Genomic DNA, 24,894 nt, shown 5'->3' with positions numbered 1-24,894 from the left:
GTTATGGAATATCATTTATCTTTATTTAGTACATTTTGTGGGCTTCCCTGGTGGCGCAGTGGTTAAGAATCCGCCTGCCAACGCAGGGGACACGGGTTCGAGCCCTGGTCTGGGAAGATCCCACATGCCACGGAGCAACTAAGCCGATGCGCCACAACTACTGAGCCTGTGTTCCAGAGCCCACGAGCCACAACTACTGAGCCTGCGTGCTGCAACTACTGAAGACCATGCTCCTAGGACCCGTGCTCTGCAACAAGAGAAGCCACCGCAATGAGAAGTCTGTGAGCCGCAACGAAGAGTAGCCCCCACTCGCCGCAACTAGAGAAAGCCTGCATGTAGCAATGGAAGACCCAATGCAGCCAAAAATAAATAAATTAAAAAAAAAAAAAAGAATTGTTAAAAAAACCCACAACATTTTGTAATGTAGGTAAGAGTCAACTGTTCTGGAGATAACCATGTGGGCAATACAGACTAGCTGAGATTAATCTATGCTATTCAGTTTATGAACATAATATTTATGTAATCATATATGTAAATAACATGTCTGTTTCTGCATCTGTCATAAAAGCTATGAGTTCATACTGATGAGCTCTCATTGCAGTTCACTATCACAGGGTTCGTTGTAGCTTTATATTGTACCCTTTCTATATCTCTAATTCTCTTTTCTGACAGAAACCTAGCTCTCATTATCAAAATAAATTTTACTTATTGTCATAGTCTTAGAAAAAAAAAATATATATAAACTAGTATGGAAATTACTAAGAAAACAAATCTACTAACTAGTGATACTTAAATTTCTTTTTGTCTTTAGTCTGAGAGAATATAGTGTGAAAATATAGTGTGTTCAAAGTTTACTGGGTTTTGATTGTTAATTTTCATCAGTATAAACTGTGATATTTCTTTGAAATACAGTTAAATTCATTTGCTTCTGTTTGTGTTCCACCACCCCCCATTTTTATGACATACAGACTTTTTTGAATATATGAAATATTAACCTGATTCTAAAAGTCAGAGCTATACAAAAAGTCATAATAAATACCACCCGTCCAGCCCTTCTACCAATTCCCATATCCTTTATCTTTTCCCACTACATTGTTTCTTACCCCCTGTTGGTAACCAGTTTTATTAGTCAGGTTTTCATGATGCATATTCATATTCTCTTTATTTCTTTTTTCTTACACAAAGGGTAGCTTTCCTAGTGATTCTCTTCTGCACTTTGCTTTTTTATTTTAACAATTTATCATGAAAACAAATCCACAGAAGTTCATAGAACTCTTCCTCATTGTTTTTATAGCTGCATAGGATTATTTAATCAATTTGTTACATAAAGACAGGTAGTTTACATTATCTTGTAAATACAAGTAGTGCTGCAGTGATTAACTTGTGCATATGTATTTTCATATTGTTGGACAATGTATCTTCAGTGTAAATTCCTAGACATGGGGTTTCTGGGTCAAAGATGTAGATGGATGAATGGATGGATGATGGGTGGACGGACGGATGGATGGAGAGAAAGAGATTGATATTGCCAAATCATCCTCTTCCCCCAAAGAATTGTACCAATTTGCATTTTCCCCAGCAATATATGAATGTGCCTGTTTTCCTAGAGTCTTTCTCAGAGCCTCTCTAAAAGAATGAGTTTTACTTTAAAATTTTTGCCAATCTTTCAGGTGAGAAATATATCTCAGAATAGTTTTATGTTTCTGTAATTATGAATGAAGTTGAACAAACATCATATGATTACTGGTATATTAATATACTTATTAGTGGATTATGTATTCATATTTCTGGCCTTTTTTTTTTTGCGGTACGCGGGCCTCTAACTGTTGTGGCCTCTCCTGTTGCGGAGCACAGGCTCCGGACGCGCAGGCTCAGCGGCCGTGGTGGCTCACGGGCCTAGCCGCTCTGCGGCATGTGGGATCTTCCCGAACCGGGGCACGAACCTGTGTCTCCTGCATCGGCAGGCGGACTCTTCAACCACTGCACCACCAGGGAAGCCCTGGCCTATTTTTTCTATAAGGTTTTTGATCTGTTTTGTTCAATTTTTAAGATTTGACGGTATATTAAGAATATTAGCCCTTTATCTGTGATAAATGTTGCCTATATTTTCTTCTGTTTTTCTTTGAAACTGTTCAAAATTTTTAAATTATTATTTAAAGTTACCAATCTTTTGTTACCTCTGGGTTTTGAGTCATAGTTCAAAATGTCTACCTGTAACTAAAATACAGAGAAATTTACCCATGTTTTCTTAAAATACTTGTCTCATTTCATTTTTTACATTTAGATTCCTGTTCTGTTTGGAGTTTATTGTTGTGTATGTTTTGAGGTGTGGATCTAATTTTATCTTTATCCAAATGTCTAGTCAGTTGTCCCAGCCCACTTTTTAAAAATCTATCTTTGATCGAGAGTTGTGATATGCAGCCTTTCTCATATCAAAAATTCTGTGTGTAAAATGGATTTATTTCTGGTCTTTCTCTTCTATCTGCTGATGTGTTTCTCTTTTCACTATCACCTCTTTATGGTATGTTTTAATGTCTGATAGAACTAATTCCTCCAACCCCCCAGCACTTCTTTTTCAGTGTTTTACAGAGTATTCTTTCCTGTTTGTTTTTTCACATGAACTTTATTATTTTTTAAAATTTATTTATTTTTGGCTGGGTTGTGTCTTCATTGTTGTACATGGGCTTTCTTTGGTTGCAGCGAGTGGGGGCTGCTCTTCATTGTGGTGCGTGGGCTTCTCATCATGGTGGCTTCTCTTGTTGCGGAGCACGGGCTCTAGGCACTCAGGCTTCAGTAGTTGTGGCTTGCAGGCTAAGTAGTTGTGGCTTGTGGGCTCTAGAGTGCAGGCTCAGTAATTGTGGTGCACGGGCTTAGTTGCTCCGCAGCATGTGAGATCTTCCCGGACCAGAGCTCGAACCCGTGTCCCCTTCATTGGCAGGCGGATTCTTAACCACTGCGCCACCAGAGAAGCCCTCACATCAACTTTAGTATCAGTTTCTCTAGCTGCATAAAAAAGCTTCTTGGTATCTTTATTAGAACTGCCTTTAACTTATAAATTACCTTACGAGGAATTGATTATGATATTAAGTTGAGTCTAGGTTTTATTTATTTCTTCATAAGTTTATTCCTAAGTTTCTTTAGAGTTGTAAAATTAAATTTTAAAATTTTGAGATAATTGTAGATTCATATGCAGTTGTAAAAATTAATACAGAGAGAGCCCATGAAAATTCCCTGGTGGTCCAGTGGTTAGGACTCCATGCTTCCACTACTGGCAGCCTGGGTTCAATCCATCCCTGGTTGGGGAACTAAGATTGCACAAACTGCGTCGTACGGCCAAAACAAAACAAAAAGCATTAAAAAAGACAACAAACCAGAGAGAGCCCCTGTACCATTTACCCAGTTACCATAATGGTAACACACGAACAATATTGAGCTTTCCAGTCCATGAATATGGTATATCTTTCCATCTATTTGGTCCTTTAAAAATTTCTCCTGGCAGTGTTTGTGTTTGTAATATAGAGGTCTTCCATGCTTTCATTAAATTTCTAATTCTTTTTGATGCTATTATTGATACAATTATTTTAAAATTTTTATTTTCTACTTTGTTGTGAATATATAAACATAGAATTGATTTTTGTACGTTAGCCATTTCTTATTGGCTTGCTAAGTTTATTAATTTTCTTTCTAAATTTATTAATTCTAGTAGTTTTGTAGATTCTCAGGAATTTCTGTGTAAAATCATATGATCAGCAAGAAGATATTTTTACCTTTTCTAATCTTTGTGTGTTCTTTTCTGTTTCCCCTCACCTCTTCCCCCTTCTCCTCTCCTTCTTCCCTCCCCTCCTCTCCTCTCGCCACATCTCCCTTCTCTTCTTTTTCCTCTTTTTTCCTCCCCTTTCCCCCTTATACTTCAACTTATATGTTAGCTCTACATTTTGGTAGATGCCTTTTATCAAGTTGAGGAAGTTTCCTTCTGTTCCTAATTTGTTGAGAAATTTTAACATGTATAGGTGCTGAATTTTGTCAGATGCTTTTTATGCATCTCTTGAAATTTTTTTTTAAATTAAATTTTATTTATTTATACAGCAGGTTCTTATTAGTCATCCATTTTATACACATCAGTGTATACATGTCAATCACAATCTCCCAATTCATCACAACCTCCGCCGCTTTCCCCCTTGGTGTCCATATGTTTTTTCTCTACATCTGTATCTCAATTTATGCCCTGCAAACCAGGCAGAAATTTTTATATGGATATCTCCTTTATTCTGCCCACTTGATGAATTGCGTTGATTGATTTTCTAATATGAAAACAACCCTGCATTCTTGGACTGAACTCCATTTAGTCATGATGAGTTATTCTTTTTACATGTTGTTGAAATTGATTTGCTGTTATTTTGTTGTGGGTGCTTGTTTTCATGAAGGCCCTTATTCCCCTTCTTCTTTCCTTCCCCTTCCCCAGTGTCCTCGTTGGGTTTGGGTATTACAGCTATGCTGGTCTCAGAAGACAAATTGGGAAGTGTTTTCTGAAAGAGTTTGTGTACAATTGATGTTATGTCTTCCTTGAATATTTGGTAGAATTTTCATGTAAAAGTATCTGGGCCCTCTCTTCTGATGTGTATGCTGGTTTTCAGTGTATTTATTCTGTCTTATTCTTGAACCCCATGAATTAGATATTATAATTAATGTATGTAAACAATATTTAAAATCACTTACTTGGTTACTAGTTTCCTTGCTTCTCTTTCATTTTGTGTCTCAGACATTCTGGTTTGTGTTGTTGAACTTTTCAATTACATGGTTTCAGAAATTTTTTAAGAAGTAGCTTATTGGTGATAATCCTTGTTTTCATTTACATGAAAAAATATTTTGCTCGTGTTGTTGCAGGACAGTTTTGTTGGAATCTGAATTTTAGGTTGGGGTTATTTTATTTCAACCTTTAAGGATAACCAAAGTTTACTTTGTTCTAACTTCTCTTATTGCTTTTGAGAAGTATTTTGCTTGTTTAATTGTTCCTGTTAGGTGAATTAACTTTTCTGTTTGTCTCATTTTAAAACCTTTCTGTTTTGTAAAAAAACATAGTTTTGCTTTAGTGTGTCTAATTGCAGATTTCTTTTTTTTTTAATTAACTTACTTTTATTTATTTTTGGCTGCGTTGGATCTTTGTTGCTGAGTGCAGGCTTTCTCTAGTTGGCGGCGAGCAGGTGCTACTCTTTGTTGCAGTGCGCAGGCTTCTCATCGTGGTGGCTTCTCGTTGTGGAGCACGGGCTCTAGGCATGCGAGCTTCAGTAGATGTGGCACGTGGGCTCAGTTGTTATGGCTTGTGGGCTCTAGATCGCAGGCTCAGTAGTTGTGGCACAGGGGCTTAGTTGCTCTCTGGAATGTAGGATCTTCCCGGACCAGGGCTCGAACCCGGGTCCTCTGCATTGGCAGGCACATTCTTCACCACTGTACCACCAGAGACGCCTTGTGGATTTGTTTTTAATTATCCTTCTTGGTAGGAATAATTTCTATGTCTGTATTCATGTATGTTTTCAGTTCTGGAAAATTGTCAGCACCAACTCTTCAGATATGTCTTCTTCAGTCTGTAACTCTTTTCTGGGTCTCTGGGGGCCCATATTTTAAACCTTATTATTCTTTTTTTTTTTTTTTTGTGGTACGTGGGCCTCTCACTGTTGTGGCCTCTCCTGTTGCGGAGCACAGGCTCCGGACGCGCAAGCCCAGCGGCCGTGGCTCACAGGCCCAGCCGCTCCGTGGCATGTGGGATCCTCCCGGACCGGGGCACAAACCCGTGTCCCCTGCATCGGCAGGCAGACTCCCAACCACTGCGCCACCAGGGAAGCCCTTCTTTATTTTCTTTGGATTTAATTTAATTTATTTTTTTATACAGCAGGTTCTCATTAGTTATCCATTTTATACATATTAGTGTATATATGTCAATCCCAATCCCCCAGTTCATCACCCCCCGACTGCCACACCCCCGCCACTTTCCCACTTGGTATCCATACGTTTGTTCTCCTCATCTGTGTCTCAATTTCTGCCCTGCAAACCGGTCCATCCGTACCACTTTTTAGGTTCCACATATATGTGTTAGTATACGATATTTGTTTTTCTCTTTCTGACTTACTTCACTCCGTATGACAGTCTCTGGATCCATCCATGTCTCTATAAATGACCCAATTTCGTTCCTTTTTATGGCTGAGTAATATCCCATTGTATATAGGTACCACATCTTCTTTATCCATTCGTCTGTCGATAGGCATTTAGGTTGCTTCCATGACCTGGCTGTTGTAAATAGTGCTGCAATGAACACTGGGGTGCATGAGTCTTTTTGAATTATGGTTTTCTCTGAGTATATGCCTAGTAGTGGGATTGCTGGATCATATGGTTATTCTATTTTTAGTTTTTTAAGGAACCTCCATACTGCTCTCCAGAGTGGCTGTATCAGTTTACATTCCCACCTTGCAACAGTGCAAGAGGGTTCCCTTTTCTCCACACCCTCTCCAGCATTTGTTGTTTGTACATTTTCTGATGATGCCCATTCTAACTGGTGTGAGGTGATACCTCACTGTAGTTTTGATTTGCATTTCTCTAACAATTAGTGATGTTGAGCAGCTTTTCATGTGCTTCTTGGCCATCTGTATGTCTTCCTTGGAGAAATGTCTATTTAGGTCTTCTGCCCATTTTTGGATTGGGTTGTTTGTTTTTTTAATATTCAGCTGCATGAGCTGTTTATATATTTTGGAGATTAATCCTTTGTCCATTAATTCGTTTGCAAATATTTTCTCCCATTCTGAGGGTTGTCTTCTCATCTTGTTTATAGTTTCCTTTGCTATGCAAAAGCTTTTAAGTTTCATTATGTCCCATTTGTTTAATTCATTTTTATTTCCATTACTCTCGGAGGTGGATCAAAAAAGATCGTGCTGTGATTTATGACAGTGTTCTTCCTATGTTTTCCTCTAAGAGTTTGATAGTGTCTGGTCTTACATTTAGGTCTCTAATCCATTTTGACTTTATTTTTGTGTATGGTGTTAGGGAGTGTTCTAATTTCATTCTATTCCATGTAGCTGTCCAGTTTTCCCAGCACCACTTATTGAAGAGACTATCTTTTCTCCATTGTATATCCTTGCCTCCTTTGTCATAGATTAGTTGTCCATAGGTGTGTGGGTTGATCTCTGGGCTTTCTATCCTGTTCCATTGATCTATATTTCTGCGTTTGTGCCAGTATCCTATTGTCTTGATTACTGTAGCTTTGTAGTAGAGTCTGAAGTCAGTGGGTCTGATTCCTCCAGCTCCGTTTTTTTCCCTCAGGACCGCTTTGGCTATTTGGGGTCTTTTGTGTCTTCATACAAATTTTAAGATTTTTTGTTCTAGTTCTGTAAAAAATGCCATTGGTAATTTGATAGGGATTGCATTGAATCTGTAGATTGCTTTAGGTAATATAGTCACTTTCACAATATTGATTCTTCCAATCCAAGAACATGGTATATCTCTCCATGTGTTTGTGTCATGTTTAATTTCTTTCATCAGTGTCTTATAGTTTTCTGTGTACAGATCTTTTATCTCCCTAGGTAGGTTTATCCCTAGGTATTTTATTCTTTTTGTTGCAGTGGTAAATGGGAGTGTTCCCTTAATTTCTCTTTCAGATTTTTCATCATTAGTGTATAGGAATGCAAGAGATTTCTGTGCATTAATTTTGTATCCTGCAACTTTACCAAATTCATTGATTAGCTCTAGTAGTTTTCTGGTGGCATCTTTAGGATTCTCTATGTATAGTATCATGTTATTTGCGAACAGTGACAGTTTTACCTTTTCTTTTCCAATTTGTATTCCTTTTATTTGTTTCTTCTCTGATTGCTGTGGATAGGTCTTCCAAAACTATGTTGAATAATAGTGGTGAGAGTGGACATCCTTGTCTTGTTCCTGATCTTACAGGAAATGCTTTCAGTTTTTCACCCTTGAGAATGATGTTTGCTGTGGGTTTATTTTATATGGCCTTTATTATGTTCAGGTAGGTTCCCTCTTTTCCCACTTTCTGGAGAGTTTTTATCATAAATGGGTGTTGAATTTTGTCAAAAGCTTTTTCTGCATCTATTGAGATGATCATGTGGTTTTTCTTCTTCAATTTGTTAATATGGTTTATCACATTGATTGATTTGCGTATATTGAAGAATCCTTGCATCCTTGGGATAAATCCCACTTGATTATGGCGTATGAGCCTTTTAATGTGTTGTTGTATTCTCTTTGCTAGTATTTGTTGAGGATTTTTGCATCTATATTCATCAGTGATATGGGTCTGTAATTTTCTTTTTTTGTAGTATCTTTGTCTGATTTTGGTATCAGAGTGATGGTGGCCTCATAGAATGAGTTTGGGAGTGTTCCTTCCTCTGCATTTTTTTGGAAGAGTTTGAGAAGGATGGGTGTTAGCTCTTCTCTAAATATTTGATGGAATTCCCCTGTGAAGCCATCTGGTTCTCGACTTTTGTTTCTTGGAAGATATTTAATCTCAGTGTCAATTTGATTACTTGTGATTGGTCTGTTCATATTTTCTGTTTCTTCCTGGTTCAGTCTTAGAAGGTTATACCTTTCTAAGAAATTGTCCATTTCTTCCAGGTTGTCCATTTTATGGGCATAGAGTTGCCTGTAATAGTCTCTTAGGATGCTTTGCATTTCTGCAGTGTCTGCTGTAACTTCTCCTTTTTTCATTTCTAATTTTATGGATTTGAGTCCTCTCCCTCTTTCTTGAAGAGTCTGGCTAATGGTTTATCAATTTTGTTTATCTTCTCAAAGAACCAGCTTTTAGTTTTATTGATCTTTGCTCTTGTTTTCCTTGTTTCTATTTCCTTTATTTCTGCTCTGATCTTTATGATTTCTTTCCTTCTGCCAACCTTGGGTTTTGATTGTTCTTCTTTCTCTAGTTCCTTCAGGTGTAAGGTTAGTTTATTTGTGATTTTTCTTGTTTCTTGAGGTCGGCTTGTATTGCTATAAACTTCTCTCTTAGAACTGCTTTTGCTGCATCCCATAGGTTTTGGATTGTCGTGTTTTCATTGTCATTTGTCTCTAGGTGTTTTTTGATTTCCTCTTTGATTTCTTCAGTGATCTCTTGGTTATTTAGTAACATATTGTTGAGCCTCTATGTGTTTGTGTTTTTTACGCTGTAATTGATTTCTAATCTCATAGCATTGTGGTCAGAAAAGATACTTGATATGATTTCAATTTTCTCAAATTTACTGAAGCTTGATTTGTGACCCAAGATGTGTTCTATCCTGGTGAATGTTCTGTGTACACTTTAGAAGAAAGTGTAATCTGCTGTTTTTGGATGGAAAGAAATCAATTAAATATCTATATTATTAAATATTAAATACCAATTAAATCTGTCTGGTCTGTTGTGTCATTTAAAGCTTGTGTTTTGTTATTAATTTTCTGTTTGGATGATCTGTCATTTGGTGTAAGTGAGGTGTTAAAGTCCCCCACTCTTATTATTATTTTTTTTTTACATCTTTATTAGAGTGTAATTGTTTTACAATGGTGTGTTAGTTTCTGCTTTATAACAAATTTAATCAGTTATACGTATATTCCCATATCTCTTCCCTCTTGTGTCTCCCTCCCTCCCACCCTCCCTATCCCACCTCTCCAGGCGGTCACAAAGCACGGAGCTGATCTCCCTGTGCTATGCGGCTGCTTCCCACTAGCTATCTACCTTACGTTTGTTAGTGTATATATGTGCATGCCTCTCTCTTGCTTTGTCACAGCTTACCCTTCCCCCTCCCCATATCCTCAAGTCCATTCTCTAGTAGGTCTGTTTTTTATTCCTGTCTTACCCCTAGGTTCTTCATGACATTTTTTTTTCTTAATTCCATATATATGTGTTAGCATACGGTATTTGTCTTTCTCTTTCTGACTTACTTCACTCTGTATGACAGACTCTAGGTCTATACACCCCATTACAAATAGCTCAATTTTGTTTCTTTTTATGGCTGAGTAATATTCCATTGTATATGTGTGCCACATCTTCTTTATCCATTCATCCAATGATGGACACTTAGGTTGTTTCCATCTCCGGGCTATTGTAAATAGAGCTGCAATGAGCATTTTGGTATGTGACTCCTTTTTAATTATGGTTTTCTCAGGGTATATGCCCAGTAGTGGGATTGTTGGGTCATATGGTAGTTCTATTTGTAGTTTTTTAAGGAACCTCCATACTGTTCTCCATAGTGGCTGTATCAATTCACATTCCCACCAGCAGTGCAAGAGTGTTCCCTTTTCTCCAAACCCTCTCTGGCATTTAGTTTTTCTAGATTTTTTGATGATAGCCATTCTCACTGGTGTGAGATAATATGTGTTTGTCGATTTCCTCTTTTATAGCTGTTGGCAGTTGCTTTTTGTATGGAGGTGCTCCTATGTTGGGTGCATATATATTTAGAATTGTTATATCTTCTTCTTGGATTTATCCCTTGATCATTATGTAGTGTCCTTCCTTGTCTCTTGTAACGTTCTTTATTTTAAAGTCTATTTTATCTGATATGAGTCTTGCTACTCCAGCTTTCTTTTGATTTCCATTTGCATGGAATATCTTTTTCCATCCCCTTACTTTCAGTCTGTATGTGTCCCTAGGTCTGAAGCGGGTCTCTTGTAGACAGCATACATATGGGTCTTGTTTTTGTATCCATTCAGCAAGCCTGTGTCTTTCCATTGGAGCATTTAATCCATTCACGTTTAAGATAATTATTGATATGTATGTTCCTATTACCATTTTCTTAATTGTTTTGTGTTTTGTTTTTGTAGGTCCTTTTCTTCTCTTGTGTTTCCCACCTAGAGAAGTTCCTTTAACATTTGTTGTAGAGCTGGTTTGGTGGTGGTGAATTCTCTTAGCTTTTGCTTATCTGTAAAGCTTTTGATTTCTCCATCAAATCTGAATGAGATCCTTGCTGGGTAGAGTAATCTTGGTTGTAGCTTCTTCCCTTTCATCACTTTAAGTATATCATGCCACTTCCTTCTGGCTTGTAGAGTTTCTGCTGGCAAATCAGCTGTTTACCTTACGGGAGTTCCCTTGTATGTTATTTGTTGTTTTTCCATTGCTGCTTTCAGTAATTTTTCTTTGTCTTCATTTTTTTTCCAGTTTGATACTGTGTGTCTTGGTGTGTTTCCCCTTGGGTTTATCCTGCCTGGGATGCTCTGTGCTTCGTGGACTTGGGTGTTTATTTCGTTTCCCATGTTAGGGAAGTTTTTGACTCTAATCTCTTCAAATATTTTCTCGGGTTCTTTCTCTCTCTCTTCTCCTTCTGGGACCCCTATAATGCGAATGTCTTTGCGTTTAATGTTGTCCCAGATGTCTGTTAGGTTGTCTTCATTTCTTTTCATTCATTTTTTAAATTCTGTTCCACAACAGTGAATTCCACCATTCTGTCTTCCAGTTCACTTATCCGTTCTTCTGCCTCAGTTATTCTGCTATTGATTTCTTTTAGTATATTTTTCATTTCAGTTATTGTATTGTTCATTTCTGTTTGTTTGTTCTTTAATTCTTCTAGGTTTTTGTTAAACATTTCTTACATCTTCTCGATCATTGTCTCCATTCTTTTTCCAAGGTCCTGGATCACCTTCACTATTTTTATTCTGACATCTTTTTCTGGCATAAACCTTATTATCCTGTCTCCTGTGTCTCTTGTCTTACAAATTTTTCTTTCTTCTTGACTTTATTCCTGCATTTTGAATAATTTTTGCAGATTTATCTTCCACTTTGGAAATTCTCTTTTTATTCTCCAAATCTAATACTTGTTCTTTTGTAGGTATTTGTCCTCAAATCAGATTGTCCCCTTGTTTCCCCTTTTCTACACTCTTATATTTTGTTTACTGTTACCTCTCTGAGTTCAGCTTCCTGTTTGGTTGTTTATCTTTTGGAAAATAGTCCTTTTTTTCTTTTGATCCAAGCACAACTTTAAAATATATCTTAGTTACCATTTACTTTTAGCAGGAGTTCACTTTAGATAAGTGTTTTTTGTTCATTGTAGTAACTTAATATTTCTTACTTAATACATTTGCAGTTCTGGTATTCTTATTGGTGAACTTGTGTCATCTCAGGATCTCATTATGTGTCTTATCTCTTTATCTGTTAATGTGCCACAAGCATAATAGTAACCATTTGTGGAAGGGTTTTCATACCCTTTTAATTAACATGGTATTGGTAGTATTATATATTTAGGATTATAAACTTTTTTTTTTTTATAAACTTTTTAAATAAGATTTATATGCCAGTATATTTCAGATTTGTTGTTGTTCTCTAAGTGTATATATATATGTGTGTGTGTGTGTGTGTGTGTGTGTATGTGATTTAGTTATTTGGGTCTTCTAATGTATATGTCAAACTATACATATTAACTACCCCTTAACCTAATAATCAGTGTTAATTTAAATACCTATTCTGTACAGCCAAGCAGTCTTCCTGTTATTCACAAGGTATAGGTTGCAATATAGGGATGATGAAGCAGTAATTAGTTTTCTTTTGGTAATAGTTTTCTAACAATTGATGCACATTAAAGTAAAATTCTCAAAATTCTACTTTTTAGAATAGCCCTTATAATAGATTCTATCTTCATTTAATTTGGAGACTTGAAAGAAGCTTCTCATTTTATTCTCATAAAATTGACCTATTTTCCCTTTAAAATAAGAATTCGAAATATGGTCTAAGAACTATGGGATTTTGCTATTTGTAAGTATTTTAATGTGAACTTTTGAAATTAAATATTCAAGCATTTGGATATTCTGTGCAGAGAAATAGTATGATTTGTTCTGAGTTACAAGTGTCTTTTCTTGTTATCACCTTAGACAAAGAAACAGCCCTGGTATAACAGCACATTAGCATCAAGACGAAAACGACTCACTGCTCATTTTGAAGACTTAGAGCAATGTTACTTTTCTACAAGGATGTCTCGTATCTCAGGTACATTCAGGACTTCTTAAAATATCTCAGATTCATGTTTCATATCCAAATCTAGCTTCTTATGCTGGATTTATGGAAAGCAAAAGTGTCTGTTTTCAACATAGTCTAGCACAGTATTGTGGAGGTTCTTAGACATCTTGGAGAACATTGCTTTTCCATATCTATGTTTGTTCTCTTTCTTCATTTGGGAATTTTTTATCTGTATATAGTGAGCTGTATAAAGTTAAAAACAAATCAGCCATGAATATGTAGCTAGCAAAAATAAGTTCCATTCAGTTGCCTTCTATTCTTCAACATTTATTAAGTTCTAAGCACTATCCTCTGTGCTAAGAATAAAAAGATGAAAGTACTTGTTTTTGTCGTCAAGGAGTATTATGAATTTTGTGGGGGGAAGCAACAGGTAAATAATTCTACGTGTCGGGCTTCCCTGGTGGCGCGGTGGTTGCGAGTCTGCCTGCTGATGCAGGGGACACGGGTTCGTGCCCCGGTCCGGGAGGATCCCACATGCTGCGAAGTGGCTGGGCCCGTGAGCCATGGCCGCTGAGCCTGCGCGTCCGGAGCCTGTGCTCCGCAACGGGAGAGGCCTCAGCAGTGAGAGGCCCATGTACCGCAAAAAAAAAAAAAAAAATAATAATTCTATGTGATATTTTATGTTATATACATACGCAAAGGGCATTAAGGGAATAGAGAAGAATAACCACTAATATAACTGGGAGTGAAAAAGCCGTGCCATGTTGAAAATGGAGAAATGTGAGAAAATGATTCCTGTAGGGCTTTCAGAGATGTTGTATTTAGTCAAGGCTAGTATTAATTAACTAAAAAAGGTAATTAGAAACATATTCAAAGTAGAGGAAATAACTTATGCAAAGATTTGTACACAATAGTATAAAATATTTTTATTGCTATAGAAAAGTAACCGAGTTCTGTTCCCTTTTTGTTAGTTCTCTGATCTTTAGCCTTTCTTGGTGTCTTTGCTCACCAGTGCAGTAGGGACATTTATACCGACCCAGCAGGGTATTTTTTTTTTTAAGGTTTATAGATGATGCATGTAAAATACAATGCTTGGTATAAGTTAGATTCTCAATTAATTGATGTCATTTGTAATACACCTGCTCAAAATGAGGACCACCAAGGAAAAAAATGTCTGTTATTTTATTAATTGTTAAAAATTTTTCCTTGGTTTTCTCTTGAATAGGCATGTTTGTATTATAATCCACACATTATAGAGAGAGAATCTTTGGAGAAATTTGCCTCAGGACTGGAGGTGGCAGAAAAATGTATATAGGTTCACATAGCATTTTTCCTCTGAAGACTAGAAGAAAGCCAAACTTTGTTTATAAGTGTGTTTGAAATTAATAGTCAACAGTTTTCATACAGATGCAAAGCTCTCATTGTATTGTCTTGAGAATTGAGCCCTTTATTAAACTTCTGTAATAGTCTATAAGCTATAGTAGGAAGCTGTTACATTGAAAGTAGTCTTAGACCTACATTCTACTGACTGGCAGAGGGTTCATGTTAACCCTTTCAGATGTTATTTGTTGGTATGATGTTGAAATACAACCACAGGCAAATGGCAGACATTAAAAAAAGAGGGAGAGCAAGATGGGAAAGAGAGATTGGAGTAGGCTATTGATTAATAATTTGTAAATAACTATAGCATAAGCATGCTGTGGGATAGTAAAGGTAATCACAAACCAATTTAATTTATTTTGGAGATATAGCTTTATAGGGAGGTAGACTAGTAAGTTAAAACCAGGAGGAAGATTAGATTTTTATTTTTGTAGACATGGCTGTATTGTACTTAACACATGTTGTCTTTAGTTTTTAGGAATCTCAAATTTAACTTAACAAATTTGCAGTGTCTACACTGATCATATTGCTGAATATGGAGTCCCTCCTAGTGTCCTTGGCTGTAAAGAGGAAATTTAAACTTCTTTGTAATGGGGTACCTAAGAGTTTGATTGCCCTTTTATATATCTTCAAATGAGAACACACTCCCCATCCCCAACTTTTATTTTCATCTATGAAAATGAGACATGAAGACTAAGAAAAAATGCTTTGAACTCTTAATTGTAATTGAAAGAGAAGCTAAATTATAAAGATTAGAAGAGAGAAGAGACACTGAACACACTTTTGCAAACTAATCTGTAATTAGAATAGGAGGGGTGATATGCCATCAGATATGTATGGGTATTGATCATAAACCAACCAAGCAAACAAAATCCTACCTTTTTACAACCAGATAAGTGAAATCTAATCCCTATGCTTTCAGATACTGAAATAACTGCTTTTAGTGTTATTTTTATAACTTCTGTTGAAAGTAGGTATTAAATGAGTGGATATGATGGCTGGAAGTTCAACTACCCTAGAAAAGGATTGTGATCTTCTGCAGAATAGACATTCTTGAATGCTTGTGAATTTTATGTACTTAGGGATTGATGTCAAAATGTTGAAAGAATATATTAATATTAAAACAATTTTTAAATGGTTAGCTATAAAGTAACTGTCTTTTCAGTATTTACTGCATTACGTAGCTCACAGTAATAGGGTTATATATAAAAAGAACCAGTTACATGGTTGGATGCATGTTGTATCCAAACCACTTTGCAGTGCAGTTGATACCTCCCCCGCTTTTGCAATAACCTATGTTTTATTTATCATTTGTTGAATTTCCTGAGAATAATTTTTGTGGACCAAGTACTTTAGCTCAATAACATCTTGATATTTCATGCTAATTGGGTTTGTTCCTTTTGTGTTTTCTAGAATGGAAACACTACAAAATTGAGCGCTTTTAATGTAGGTTGTTAGATGACTATGTTAAGTTAGTGTTTAAATCTTTAAAATGTAAAATATTAGGGCCAGAAGCTTACTTAGTTTCCTCAACTAATTGTTCATTTTTCTTTATAATAATTGTTAGATAAAGTACTTCATGTCAGCAATTCAAGATAACTGGAAATCTCCAGATAAAATAAATAAATTCTTTATTATATATCATATAGTAGAGTAATAGTAACTCTTTTGACTTAATGATTCTTACAGCTTAATTTCTTTTTGCTTACTAGTATTTTCAAAGGACATTTAAGAAGGGAAATCACAAAAGTTTACCTTAAAAAAGTTCTGTGTGTGTATATGTATATGAGCTAAGAATAAGGAAGAAGGTATGAAAACACTGTGTTATAACAGGCTTATTTCAAGTTTCAATATAGAAAGCTAACTAAAGTAATTGTGTTCTTTTCTTTCTTTGGAAGGGAAAATGCAAGTCCAAACTTTAAGCAGTTTTGAAAAACAATGTTTTTATTCATGCTTTTACTGTAGGCCTGTTTCTACATTGGAGAGTAAATTAGCTGTCTTCTCAGGTCCTTTATAACCTGATTTCGTGACTTAAATTCTACATCATTTAGTTATGAATAGTTTACTGAAATGGACTTTACTCAAAGTATTTGTAAAGAGTTCTATTGGATGGAATTATTGTTTTCCATATTGCACCAAAACATTTGAGTGAACCAATTTTTATTTGTTTATTTTATTTTATTTTATTTATCTTTAGTTTTTATTTTTTTTTGCGGTACACCGGCCTCTCACTGTTGTGGCCTCTCCCGTCGCGGAGCACAGGCTCCGGACGCGCAGGCTCAGCGGCCACGGCTCACGGGCCTAGTCGCTCCACGGCATGTGGGATCTTCCCGGACCGGGGCACGAACCCGTGTCCCCTGCATCGGCAGGCAGACTCTCAACCACTGCGCCACCAGGGAAGCCCGAGTGAACCTATTTTAAGTTTGATTTTGAAAATTAATAATTCATACACTGCAGTTTTTTACTCTCGTCCCATAATTGGATTTGAAACACTTCAAAGTATTATGTGAACAAATATTTCACTTTCTTTTTACTTAAAAATCAATTTTTAATCTAAACTATGTTATTATTGTGTTTTGACTATAAGTAAACATGAACATGAAGATGTATCCCTGTAAATATGTTCCTTTAACAAATACCCTGTCCAGTATATGTACTTGTCTCTCCACCCTCACCTTCTTCATTGATAAGGGATTTTGTTTTAATAAATGATTTAACGTCTCTTGATCAGAGGTACTTTTTTTGTTTTTGCAAGAACTTATTGCTTAAAAAAGAAAAAGAATTCACAGTATGTTCTTACTGGTGTTGAAAGAGACTGTGTCTTTCAAGAACCACTGAGAAATTTTTCTTAAAAGTTGAAAGATCAGCTCAATAATTTGTGTATGTTAGTCCTCTCTAAGTACTCTTGAAGAGTTGTTGTTTGTGTTTAGTATATAGTTTTTAGTCTGTGGATATTGGTCTTTGACTTATGTTTCAGTTCAATTCATTTATTTTATTTTGTTTTCTTCATATAGATGACAGTCGAACTGCAAGCCAGTTGGATGAATTTCAGGAATGCTTGTCCAAGTTTACTCGATATAATTCAGTACGACCTTTGGCTACATTATCATATGCTAGTGATCTCTATAATGGTTCCAGCATAGTTTCTAGGTAAGTATGGGGCAGCATACTATTTTCTTACTATTTTCTTTTGCAGGAGTGTCTAGAATTTAATTGAATTTGAGAAGCAGTTATAGTGTTATGGTTAAGAGCCTCTGTTCTGAAATCCAGCTTGCCTGCCAATTTTTAGCTCTGCGGTCTTAGGCAAGTTTCTGAATCTCTTTAGTCCTCAATTTATCTCTAAAATGTAATGATTGTTAGTATCCGCCTCATAGGGCTGCAGTTTGTTTTCTTGTAATTCTTTTGTGTGGTTTTAATGACAAGATGTGCTCTCCTAATAAATGCTCTCTCTCCTCTTCAGTTTTTTAGAAGAGTTTGTAAAGAATTGGTGTTAGTTCTTCCTTACATATTTTGTACAATTCCCCAGTGAAGCCATCTTGGTTTTGAGTTTTCTTTGAGGGAAGATTTTTAAAAACAAATCCAATTTTTAGGAGAGATGTAAGGCTAATCAGGTTATCCGTTTCTTCTTGATTGAGCATTATTTTTAGTTTGTGCCTTTCAAGGAATTTGTCCATTTCATCTAGGTTGTTGAATTTACTGGCATACAAGTGTTTATTGTATTCCTTTATTATCCTTTTGATGTCTTTAGATTCTGTAATGATTTTTCCTTTCTCATCCTTGATTTCAGAAATTTGTTTCCCTTTTTTTTATACTTAATAGTCTGGCTTAGAAGTTTTCAATTTTATTTATCTTCTCAAAGAACCAGCTCCTGGTTTATTGATACTATTTTTCTGTTTTCTGTTTCATTGATTTCTACTCTTAACTTTATTATTTCCCATTTTCTGCTTTCTTTTGGAGTAATTTGCTCTTATCTTTCTAGTTTCTTAAGGGAGAAACTGAAGTGATTGAGTTGAAACCTTTCTTCTTTTCTAATATAGATAATTTGTGTTATAAATTTCCCTCCAAGTGTTGCATTAACTGCATCTCACAAATTTTGATATGATTGATATCTTGTCTTTTTTCCAATTTTTTTTTTATTCTGGTAAAATACACATGACATAAAATTTACCATCTTAATAACTGTTCAGTGGTATTAAGTGCATTCATAATACTGTGCAACTGTCATCACCATCCATCTCTTTAATACTTGACATCTTGTAAAACTGAAACTCAGTACCCATTAAACAATAACTCCTTGTTGCCTCTTGCCCCTAGTCCTGGCAACCACCATTCTACTTTCTTTGTCTATGATTCTGCCTATTGCAAGTATCTCATATAAGTGGAATGGTGCAATATCTTGTCTTTTTGTGACTGGCTTATTTCACTAGTGTGGTGTCATCAGTGTACATCCATGCTATAGCATATGTCAGGATTTCCTTCCTTTTTAAGGTTGAATAACATTCCATTGCATGTATATAACACATTTTGGTCATCTGTCTGTCTGTCAATGGATACTTATGTTGCTTCCATGTTTTAGCTACTGTGAATAATGCTACTGTGAACATGGGTAAGACTATCTCTTTGAGACCTTGCTTGCGATTCTTTTGGGTATATACCCAGAAATGGAATTGCTGGATCAAATGGTCATTCTATTTTTAATTTTTTGAGGAACTGCCATACTATTTTCCACCAGGGCTATACCATTTTGCATTTCTACCAGCAGAGCCTAAGGGTTCCAATTTCTCCACATCTTTGCCAGTATTTATTTTGTTTTTTTGATAGTAGCCATTCTACTGGGTATGAGGTTAGGTTTGATTGCCTAGATTTGATTTGAATTTCTCTAATGATTACTGATGTTAAATGTCTTTTCACATGCTTATTGGTCATTTGTATATCTTCTTCGGGAAAATGTCTTTTCAAGTCCTTTGTCCATTTTTAAATTGAGTTTGTTTTTTATTGTTGGTTTCAGGAGCTTTCTATATATTCTGAATATTATTCCTTTATCAGATTTATAAATATTTTCTCTCATTCTGTGGGTTGCCTTTTTACTCTTGATATTGTCTGTTGTCAGTGCATACAGTTTAAAAATTTTTATGAAGTCTTATTTGTCTATTTTTTCTTTTGTTGCTTGTGCCTGTGGTGTCATATCCAGGAAATCATTGCCAAATCCCAGGTTGTGAAAAGAGTTTTATGGTTTTAGATTTAGGTTTTTGATCCATTTTGAATTAATTTTTGTATATAGTTTTAGGTAAGGATCTAAATTCATTCTTTTGCATGTGAATATCTAGTTTTCTCAGAACCATTTTTTGAAAAAACTGTCCTTTCTCCAGTGAATGGTCTTGGCACTCTTGTCAAAAATCCTTTGACCACATATGCAAGGGTTTATTTCTGTGTTCTCTCTTCTATTCCATTGGTGTATATGTCTGTTTTTATCTATGTTTTTTGATTACTGTAGCTTTGTAGTAAGTTTTGAAATCAGGAAGTATGAGTCCTCTAGCTACTTCAGGTCCTTTGGAAATCCATGTGAATTTTAGGATGGGCTTTTCTATTTCTGAAAAAAAAAGTCATTGGGATTTTGATAGGAATTGCATTAAATCTGTAGATCACTTTGGGTAGTATTTGACATCTTAACAATATTCAGCCTTCCAGTCCATGAACATGGGGTATGTTTTCATTTATATCTTAGTTTCTTTCAGCAGTGTTTAGTACTTCTCATTGTACAAGTCACCTCCTTTGTTAATTCTTAAATATTTTTTTGATGCTCGTGTAAATGAAATTGTTTCTGTAATTTTCTTTTTAGATTGTTCATTGTTATTATATCAAGGATATGATATTTTTCATTTTCACTCATTTCAAAAATCTTTTAAATTTCAAATTTCATTTTATTTTGACTCATGGATTACTGAGACATTAGTTTTCAAATATTGGGGTTTTCTAGTTATCTTTTTTTATTAATTTGTATTATTTTTATCTTCATCACTTGACCATTCTTTAAAAATTTTTAATAAATTTTCTAATATACATAAAGATGGAAAGAATATAATCCTTTATACAGTCATCTCCCAGACTCATCAGTGATCCAAATTTTGCTATACTTGCTTTGTTTATACCCTTCATTCCTAATTTCTTTGCTTAAGTATTTTGAAGCAAATCCCAGGTATTACGTCATTTCAACTGTAGATTCTTAAGAATCTCTATGTCTTAAAATATGGATATTGTATAACCACGGGGCTTTATCACCTCTAACACAATTAGCAGTAGTCCCTTGGAATCATCAAATTGCTAGTCCATGTTCAAATTTTCTAGATAGAATGAAGAAGCCTTAAAAAAATGTTTTTGATGTGGATCAGGAATTTGACAATTTTTAGCTTTTTAAAAATTACTGAAACTACATGTGCTTTTCCATTTTCATGACTGAGATTTTTATTTATGTATATGAATATTGATCTTGAAATTCAGGCCATTAGCTAAAGAGATTATTGCATTAAATCTTTTATGGTATTCAAGCTTGTTGTTTAACTTGGTAACAAGACAAAAATCATACATTTATTTATTTTTCTATATGTTGGCAGTGTAAGTTTTCCTAATCAGGCACTGGAGTGATTAAAGTTTTAAAATGCAGTAAATTGTGGGTTTTGTTTAACTAATTAATTAAATTAGTAATTAACCTATTTAACAAAAATTCATTGACTACCTAGTGTGGGAGAGGCTAGGAGTATAATCATGAACAGACCAGCTTTGATGCTTGTATTCAGGAGAGCTCTCAATTTTATTTCAGTGCCTTTATAGAAGAAATAATACTGATCTGGTATGTACACACTTATAATTATATGGCTCTACCCAACTGAAATGTAATGCAGATTAGAACTCTGTTGTAATAACAGTTAATGTCCCTGACCATTGTGAATTCATCCTATATTGTATTTTCTTCTCTATTTAAAAATGAACAAAAAACCAAAAACAAAATAAAAATTTCCTTCTTAACTTCATATTACAAAAGCAGCATTTCTAGTTAGAAAATGTAGGATTGGTTATACATCTCTAGGTATTCAAAAAAGAGTAAGAGCTATTCTTCATTCCTGAAAGCCATTTTAGCTTGATATAATGTAATTTTGTTTTTTAAAAAATAAGTAAACCTTGATCATATAAAGACATTTATATCAGAGTGCTATGTTTTCTAAGGCAGACATTTACTGTTATGGGAAGACAAGATTTCAGTTTAGAAAAATACTTACTGAAGGTGAGATTAGTTATATCAAAATATGTCAAGCAAAATAAAAAATTTAAAGGTACCTTTAGTTGTTTCATCTTCATGTTGACATCCATTCTTTTCTCTTATTTACATTGAATTAACATTTCTGAAGGAAAAATTTCCAATTCAGGAAGTTTATCAGGCAGAATGCTTGAAGAACTATAGTAGGCAGCAGCAAAGGACCATAGTATCCATAGTATTGAAGGGACTTTGAAACTTTCACAGTCCTGGTGATTTTTTGCTTTTTCTAGTTTCTCACATTCAGACACATCATTGATAATAAATTCATTTTAAAGACTTCTAATTCCTTGCAAATTAGGACATTTAATGAAGAATTTCTTTTGGAAAGAGGGGTGAAGACTTGTTAGAGATGATAAATAATGTTGAATTTGGTGCATTATTTCATTACATTGTAAAAGAAATTATTCTTACTGTAAAATGGCATGACATGTATTTAATGTTGGTCATTTATTGCAGTGAGAATCTCACTGAGAGAAAAAGCTGAACTGGAAACTCATTTTAAAATTTGTCTTCCTTTGCTTATGGATCACTTTGGGTTATTTAACCCCATACTCATGAGTCCACAAGGTGGCAGCATTTGTTTACTTTGACAATGTCTCAACTAATAGACAATAGACAAGGTATGGAAATCAGTGGCTTATAGTGAAGTTCATTCTCATAAATACTAGATGGTCCTAGGTTAACGTCACCAAGTAATAGAAAGGATAGAGAACTTTTCTTACACACAGCAATAATGGAACATTTTGCATTTTTTTCTTGAATTAGGTATTCATGACCACCAGAGAGGAATGAAACTGCATTGTTTAAACTTACTGAATACTTAGTAGCAATGGCTGTTGAATTCTTGGTTTGAATGTTGCATACCTAGATTGTTTTGGTTAACATTGTTATACACTCCCTCTGTAGTTTACAGATTATGTTAACAGTTTTGCTTATATTTTCTCAAACTCTTGAAATAGACTTACATCAGGCATTAGTAAATTCATAAGAAGAAAATGATTATATATTGTGGCATTTTTTTGCTGCTGGTAATGTAGTGTTTGATTACTTTTCTTCAGACACCATTGTAAGTATTTTACATGACCTTGTAAGTATTTCACTAACTCATTTAATCTTTACTATGGAGTAAGGCATTGCTATTAATCTCATTCTACAGATGAGGAATTGAGGTAGAGAGAAATTTTCTAACCTGTCCAAGATCAACACAGTGCTAGTAAATGACAGAACTAAGATTTGAACTAAGGCATTCTGGGCCCTGTGTTCTGCAGTTCTTTTGTCCCTTCTGGATCTGTTGAAACCTTGGGAAAAGTTTCTGAAAGCACTTTACTTTTGAGACAAACAAAAGAAGTAATTCTTTTGAGTTTCTGATACTTTGTATCCCTATTACTGTCTTGTCTAACTTGGCCTCGATAATGAAAATTTTTTATTTTTAATTTAATGTAGATATGACGTTCCAGTGTCACTTTTGCCATAGTTTGAAAGTATTCAAGTTAAATATTTATTTTTTTTGCAGTAGCCAGTTATAAGGATTGTTTTTTTACTAAACTTCAGTTTATAATGACAGTCAGTGCTGATCCAGCTTTAGGGTACCTTTTAATATATGCTTTATTGTAGAATGCTGTGAGTTTTAAATTTGTACTTAAAAATAGGTTGTCTCCAGGTAATTAATTACTTGGTAAGGATGTATGATTTTTAGGATGACTTATGCACTTCTCTTTTTGTCAGAAGATATTTCTGTTACTGTCTAAAGAGTTATCGGGTCATCTGGGGTTGATGAGAAATGGGAGGAGTGGGAGTGCAGAGGAAAGGATTTTTTTTTCTTCAGAATTTGGCCCAGGACCAGTTTTTTAAAGCAGTAATTTAAAAAATTGTGTTCTAGGCTTGAAGCTTCATCAGGGAGGGCGTCTTATCTGCCTTACTTCCCGCTGCATCTCCATGCCTGGCACATGGTAGGTGCCCATTAGTAAATAGTTGTTGAATGAATGCATGAATGAATGGGAAACTTGCTGCATGCTCTGGGAGGACCCAGAGCAGGCGGGGCTCTAGCAGTTGTCTACCTTAACCTGATTTTACATATTTGCTTTCTGATAAGTATTCCTTTGAAGAAAGTATCCCTAGGCTAAAAAAGAAGTCTGTAAATCACCAATGACACATGACAGAAAAATAAGTTAATGTTAACAATTTAAAATAGAAGCGTCCAAGATTGTCAGCATGTGTTAATGAGTTTCCTGCTTCTGTGACAATTCAAGATACAGGCTAAAGATGAAATACACACAGTCTAAGTTTAAGCGTTAGAAATTGCTACATCCTCTCCCTTCCCCATAGCCTCTTTCCTATCTTTTTCCTCTTCTCATCTCAATTCCTCTTATTTTTCCTGTTTATTTTCCTTTGCCCTCGCTTATGCTGAGGCTTGTCAGTAGTACGTAGTGAAACCGTAAACTCAAATCATTTTACGCTTATTACCACAAAGAAAGTGTTAGTTAGGCTAGCATTTGAGATTTTAGTAGACTAGTAAGTTTGTCACTAATCAGAACATAAAACAGATGCCTACAACAAAGGCTTAGAATTAGAATGCTGCCTTTTATTCATGATAAAATTATTTACCTGGAGAAGAGTAGAGTTTGTTAACCTATGACTCTCTTCAAATAATCAAAGTAAAAGAGGAAGTAGAATGGTTCTGTTTGGTACCAAGAGATAAAAGTAGGACTAACGGCTGGAAGCCACATTTTAAGGTTAATATAAGGAAGATCTTTGTAGTCAGCAGTGTGTAGAAGTGGAATAGGCTTCATCGGGAGGTCGTTGCCGTATGTTCTTCTTAGTTTTAAAACTAAGCTCTAGTTTTTCTTTTCTTTTTTTTTAATCAAGAAAAATTTTCTGCAATCCTGAGATCAGTTATATGTATATGTTCACCTGTATTTTTCTAGGATATTGTTTTTGTTTTAATTTTTTAAAATTGTACCTATTCATAACATACTTTACGTGCTGAGAGTACAAATAAGAGTGATACACAGAATAGTGGAGAGACAAACCTATAAGCCAATATATAGAATGAAGTGTTGTAAGTGCTATGAAAGCATCTAGGGGGTACAACATGGAGAATGGATTTGAAAGAAGCAAGAATAGGAAGTAGGGAGATCCAATATATAGGTGATTGTTGAAACTGGCCAGGCATAGCATCAGTACATGATGATGGCTTGTGACCTGTACTAGGGTAAGGTCAGTGGGGCTTAGGTGAAGAAGTATTTAAAAAATATTTGGGGACTTGGGACTTCCCTGGTGGTCCATTGGTTAAGAATCC

The 24,894-nt window shown here is 35.1% G+C and overlaps 1 protein-coding gene across 1 annotated transcript in view; it reads left to right on the top strand.

Moving 5' to 3' along the window:
- COP1 (COP1 E3 ubiquitin ligase) overlaps positions 1-24,894 on the top strand; it is a 276,923-nt gene that overhangs the window by 113,454 nt on the left and 138,575 nt on the right. Inside the window, exons 10-11 of the mRNA XM_065880802.1 lie at positions 12,820-12,934; positions 17,299-17,434. Coding sequence (XP_065736874.1) covers positions 12,820-12,934; positions 17,299-17,434 — 251 coding nt within the window. The remainder of the gene's footprint in view (positions 1-12,819; positions 12,935-17,298; positions 17,435-24,894) is intronic.

Source organism: Phocoena phocoena, chromosome 1, assembly GCF_963924675.1.
Source record: "Phocoena phocoena chromosome 1, mPhoPho1.1, whole genome shotgun sequence".
NCBI classification, from domain to species: domain Eukaryota; kingdom Metazoa; phylum Chordata; class Mammalia; order Artiodactyla; family Phocoenidae; genus Phocoena; species Phocoena phocoena.
Note: the sequence above shows the minus strand (reverse complement) of the source record. Positions and strands in the feature narration are given on the sequence as shown.